Source organism: Gadus chalcogrammus, chromosome 19, assembly GCF_026213295.1.
Source record: "Gadus chalcogrammus isolate NIFS_2021 chromosome 19, NIFS_Gcha_1.0, whole genome shotgun sequence".
Taxonomy (NCBI): domain Eukaryota; kingdom Metazoa; phylum Chordata; class Actinopteri; order Gadiformes; family Gadidae; genus Gadus; species Gadus chalcogrammus.
The window spans coordinates 3,475,884-3,481,883 of record NC_079430.1 but is presented as its reverse complement, the minus strand read 5'-3'; the positions used below and the strand labels follow the sequence as shown (position 1 = coordinate 3,481,883).

At 43.3% G+C, this 6,000-nt stretch overlaps 1 protein-coding gene across 1 annotated transcript; it reads right to left on the bottom strand.

The window, feature by feature from the left end:
• Positions 1-256: 256 nt before the first annotated feature.
• Positions 257-4,281, bottom strand: parm1 (prostate androgen-regulated mucin-like protein 1). The gene is made up of 4 exons (XM_056578353.1): positions 4,195-4,281; positions 2,749-3,666; positions 2,210-2,285; positions 257-2,062 (listed from the first exon to the last, which is right to left on the bottom strand). The coding sequence occupies exons 1-4, from the start codon at positions 4,229-4,231 to the stop codon at positions 1,984-1,986; spliced, it is 1,110 nt and encodes a 369-aa protein (XP_056434328.1). The 5' UTR covers positions 4,232-4,281; the 3' UTR covers positions 257-1,983.
• Positions 4,282-6,000: the final 1,719 nt, after the last annotated feature.

Genomic DNA, 6,000 nt, shown 5'->3' with positions numbered 1-6,000 from the left:
ATTGTTCCTGCTTTAGATCCCGTGCCTGCAAAATGCATAATTAGCAGTTTAGTAAAGGACTTGTTAACCTTGATAAGCATAAAGAATGCTTAGTAAAGGTTTATAAATGACATAATAGGTAAGTTAGTAAGACTCAAATGGGTTTGTAACGCGTTTAAGAACTATAAGAATCATCGAAATAAGTGCCTATAAAAGTCTTATAATCTCACAATAAACATGTTTATTAAGTCATTATTAACACATTGATAGTCTTATTACCACAAATTAATCTTAATAAGCATATAATAAGGTCTTATTACAAATTAACTAAGGCTTATTACAAGGACCTTAATATAAAGCGTTACCGTCATTTGATTAGACAAGAGGCATTCCATGAGTGCTGATATAGCGTCTAATAGCCCACTGAGCAGACATCCCCAACAATACATTCTGTTCAGGTGTTAAAAACTATGGAGCAACGCACTGTCTGGTCAAGCTGATAACTTATTGCAACCACACATGCCAGCAAAGCAACTGTGGACAGACTCTCATTTCACGGTCTGCCCAACAAATGTATACATTAAGATAAATGTACATCATACAACCTAGCTGGACCAACCATGTAGTCCTACACAACGAATCAAGCTAGTATTCAGGATCATCTAACAACAAACATGCCAAGGCAAGTCCAATTGTGGTACAGTTTAATACATTTTCAAATACATTTAAACAAACAAATCACATCTGAAGAACTGTGGTATAAAAGCAGTATCACACCGTAGGTCGTGCTGCTTTACATAACGTCTGCACGGCTGTGATTATCTTCAGTCCCAGCCGTGCTGATGTTCAGCAGCACTCCCCCTCAGGTGAGATTGCTTAATAAGAGAACATGAAAACAAGGTGATCACTAAAATGCTGCTGTGTGTCTGAGGGTGTGAGACGGAAGGTGTGTGTGTATACATTAGTATGGGTGTTTACGAGAGACAGAAGCAGTGTATAGTTAATAAAAGCAAAGTAATATATATAGTTCCATACAGCTGATGTCACAGAGGGTTTTGGCACTATATGTATGGAAGAGAGGGGTGCGTGTTTCTATACCAGAACCAGTAAACACACACATGAACACATTTAATCACCTGTGAACCACCCAGTGAACTGCTTCTCCCAGGACTACATGACTTTATTGCACAAGAGCAATTGGGATGAGTCACCTCACCACAGATGAGCTTTAATTAAGATGTGATGAACCTTCCCTTAGTTCCATCAGGTTTACACACCAAGGATCCATATTTATCAACCGCAGTAGTAATACTGGGTTTATGATGTCCAATCACGTAGGACTAGTTAAAAAGATGACTGAGCTCAATGAAGTAAACCCTTATTTAACATTGGTTATTGTTGGTTACTGAACACATTAAATACTAAAAGCAAAGCCCTCCGTGGAACAGAAGAGAACCTAAAATACCAGACTGCTACGAGGGGGCTACTGTTGTTCTGTTTCAGGTTCTCTTTTCTTCAACCGGAAAAAACCTTATGGACAATCACGCATAGGCTATCACACAAGCTCACACACATAAATACAATTTTGTTTGTTTGGAATACTCTAACTTACAAACACAAAATTATTCTCTTCCTTTTCTTTTAGTAGTTAAACTCTGGCACAGAAAAGGCAAGGTAACTCCTAAAGATCCATAAACATTTAGAGAGATTTGAGATTAGATACCATTCTTTAAAAATGGCCCTGGCCAGAACTAACCAGACCGGCGGGTCAGAAACCAGAATGTGACTGGGATGGAGCGGTACTTGCCATATATGGATGGTGACATTGCGTGCAACCACAGACGGCCCGGTCCCTGCAGATTAATTTGTAATGTTTGGGTCATCGTCCTGTGGCTTGCTCAACAGCAATTTCACACGGCCCTCCAGGGTTTCCTCTGCATGGCGTCCTGAGGGGTCTGGGGATGTGGGGCAGGGGGCTGGTACGTTGGAGGGATCGGAGAAAGGTCAGGGGTCGTACATGGGGTTGTGGAAGGTCCCTAGAGAGCCGTAGTCGTCGTTTACTAAGCGGCCGTAGTTTGAACGCCTGGATAGAAGTAGGAGAGAGAGCAGACGTTATTGAGGATAAATAATATCTCCCTATTGTTGACCGTGTTATGACGTAATGGAATGAAACATGACCCTGATGTTTATGATGACTTCTGATTCAATGGAATTTCTGATTTCAACTCACATTTTGTGTCGGTATGCTCCTCCAAAAATAAGGATGACAATCAGAATGAAGACTGATACGATAACAGCAACACTCCCTGGAAGACAGACAGACAAAGACACAGTCAGATAGACACAACCTAGATGTGTCTATAAATCCAGGTGTATATAATGAAATTGCAAAACAACACAGATTCACGTGAGCACTAGATGCTGTGTCTAGGTCACATGCGATGACAATATGATAAAAACACCTACATTCTTCAACCCATTATCCTAACCTAACCCCCTACCCCTAACCTGGCTTTAACAACCCCTTATCTTACCTCTAACCCTTACCAGGCTCTAGCAACCCCTTATCTTATCCCTACCCCTTACCTGGCTCTAGCAACCCCTTATCTAATGCCTACCACTTACCTGACCCTAACAACCACTTACCTGACTGTTACCCCTTACCGGACTCTACCCCTCATGTAACCCCTTCCTCCTCTATCCAAACCCCTATCTCTAGCAACAGTGCATTTAACCATCTCTAGCATAATAATATTTAACCTCTCAGACCTGGGCTAAGAGCCTTGGAGTGGTCGGTCTCCCCCTGGATTACTGTGGTATTTTGTTTTGAGGTGCTGGTTGGTATGGTTCTGCTAGTAGTAGTAGTAGTTGTAGTAGTAGGAGGAGTCCTAGTTGTAGTCGTGGAAGTAGAGGTAGTAGAGGGAGATGTGATCGATGAGGAGGTTCTTGCATCTGTGCTGGTTGTCATGGCAGCATCTGTACTGGTTGTCAAGGCAGCATCTGTACTGGTTGTCAAGGCAGCATCTGTACTGGTTGTCAAGGCAGCATCTGTACTGTTGGTTATGGCAGCATCTGTACTGGTTGTTATGGCAGCATCTGTACTGGTTGTCAGGGCAGCATCTGTACTGTTGGTTATGGCAGCATCTGTACTGGTTGTTATGGCAGCATCTGTACTGGTTGTCAGGGCAGCATCTGTACTGTTGGTTATGGCAGCATCTGTACCGTTTGTCACGGCAGCATCTGTACTGGTTGTCAAGGCAGCATCTGTACTGGTTGTCACGGCAGCATCTGTACTGTTTGTTATTGCAGCATCTGTACTGGTTATGGCAGCATCTGTCCTGGTTGTCACGGCAGCATCTGTACTGGTTGTTATGACAGCAGATGAGGTAGTTGTCACTGCGGATTCTGTGCTGGTTGTTACGGCAGCAGATGAGTTGGTTGTCACGGTGGATTCTGTGCTGGTTGTTATGGCAGCAGACGGGGTCGTCCCGTCAGTAGAAGAGGTGATTCTGGTTTTCAAGTTCTCTGTGGAGTGTACTGGGGCTGCCTCGGTCGTGGTCCGGGATGGAGGGGTGGATAAGGTGGAGGAGGGTGGAGGTGTTGATAGGGTGGAGGGAGATGAGGAGGATGTAGGTAATGGAGGAACGGTTGCGCTCTGTTGGGTAGTGCCCACAATGAACAGCAGACCTGCAGTTCATTAAGGAAATGGATTCCTTTGTTAAGGAATAACTTTACAACACAGTCCAAAGTGACAAATAGTTAGTGACACGCACATTCGCGCGCAAGCGCGCACACACACACACACACACACACACACACACACACACACACACACACACACACACACACACACACACACACACACACACACACACACACACACACACACACACACACACACACCGTGTTCTAAACTTAGTTCAGATACCATTGCCCTTCCAAAATGTTTACGGGGTGAAAGTTAAACATATTTTCAAACATTCTAATGAAGAAGTATTTCACTTGTAAAAAGCGTAATATTATCAGATCCGAAAACTTAGGCTACTGTCTAAACATACTTCAGGGGTGATAATGAAACAACCGGCGGTGACAGAAGCTGTCCAATAGATTCTACGCTCAACTTCAACCACCACATTTAACCCTTTTCAGCAGTAGGACGGTCACAACTTTGATTCCCCAAACTAATCATCCAATATTAAACAGATCACTACTCACAAGTCAGGAAAATACACGGCCGTGCCCGAGGCGCCATGGTGCCGTTGCCTCTCAGATACTACAGTGATCGTTAGCCGGCGGCTCCACTGTGCTGGCTGTCTGATTGGGGGCTGATTATGGGGTCGGTGGGAGGCGCTCTCACAGGGACACGCAGCAAGTCGGTTGTGGCGTTTACTGATATGATATAATAATACAAATAATATAAAATTCCTTTCTCGGTTCCTCATACCCAATTATTGAGAGGGAATTACTTACATTTCAGTATGCCTATATGCAATATTATTGTGAGATATATGCCTTAAATTCAATATTTTTATTCAGCCTAGTAACGCAGATATAATCCAATAGTAATACATATCATACAACAGAAGGCTACCAAGCAGATCATACGTTGGTTGTATCTAGAGCCAGAGAGAGTAGAGTTGCGACCCTCTCTGATCTCGCTGGCAGGGTGGTCATGTGGTTCATGTAAGCCTGTATAGTTCGAAAACACGCGGCGCTGCCGTGTTCTTCAATGGGACTGACAGCAGCAATTGCAATATTGAATGGTAAATATAAATTAAAAAAACACATTCCCAAGTACTTTTCTGACTATTGTTGCATATTTGTAGATGTCAGTTTTACATTTGGAGTGGTAGGGTGACAACTACAAGCTACTTAGATACGTTTTTAAGTTTGAGGGAAAGCTTCACCTTCGTGTTAGCATGGGTAGCACTATGCCACTGACTTTAGTGGCTTAACCTTACATGTTCTGAAATCAAAGACGATTCAAGATGTTAATTTTTGCGCAACTGGACTATTGGATTTTCTTGATTTTGCTTGTAATTCCGATTCACTTACCCGTGGTCAGAGAGCGATTGAGAAAGCAGAGTAGCAACAGTCCATTTAGCATTTAGTTTCCAGGCAACTTCTTCTGATGAGGCAGGAGCTGACCACACAACCATGATACTTTTAAGACTAAGCCATACACAAAGTATCACATATAAAGAATAACAAATGAATGTTGCATGAATGGAATAGTATTTTTTTTTATTAAACAATGGGTGAGACAAAAATAATGTGTGCGTGTGTATCCAACTTGAAAAACAAGAACAAAGTGAAGGAACAGGAATGAATATTGTATATATATATATATAAGTGTTAACAAGAGAGGAATACGGTGAGGAAAGGAGACAATTAAAAAAGCAATACAAGTAAAATGGACCACTGGTTATAAGGGGCCACTCACACTAGGGCCGCGGCCCCGTGCCCGAGGTCATTTGCATACTAAAGTCTAGAACGTTTGGCTAGTGTGACCACGCCATCCGTATTCCAGCACGGAACAGCCCCTTGGCCACGGCACACTTGGGAGAGGTGTGCCGTGGCCAAAGTACAGATGCTAATGAGATGACACGCGGATATGCAACGTGAGCCGGATGACGTAGTCCATGCACGACCCTTCTTTCTTTATAGGTCCATGCCCTTCTTCCACACAAAAATCATTTTAAACAATGGCGGCAAGCGGTTCACGAGTGGGTTTACGTTAGTGCGATAGTGAAGTCGAGTGATTACTTGAAATTTGGGCCGACGATAGCATTCAGTCGCAGCTGGACACAACGCTTGGGGATGACGTATTTATCGTATTACGAAGTGATGACGTATGCATGAAGGAGCAAACTTGCCAGGCAAACAGGCAGACTTGCCTGTTCCATGCTGGCACCCTAAAATCTAATACCCTCCAGCAAATGCAGATTCCACTGCCTAACATCTACACACTGCAAAGGAGGATGCACCATGCAAAGCTGGACCCAGTGTTTGAGATGCTGA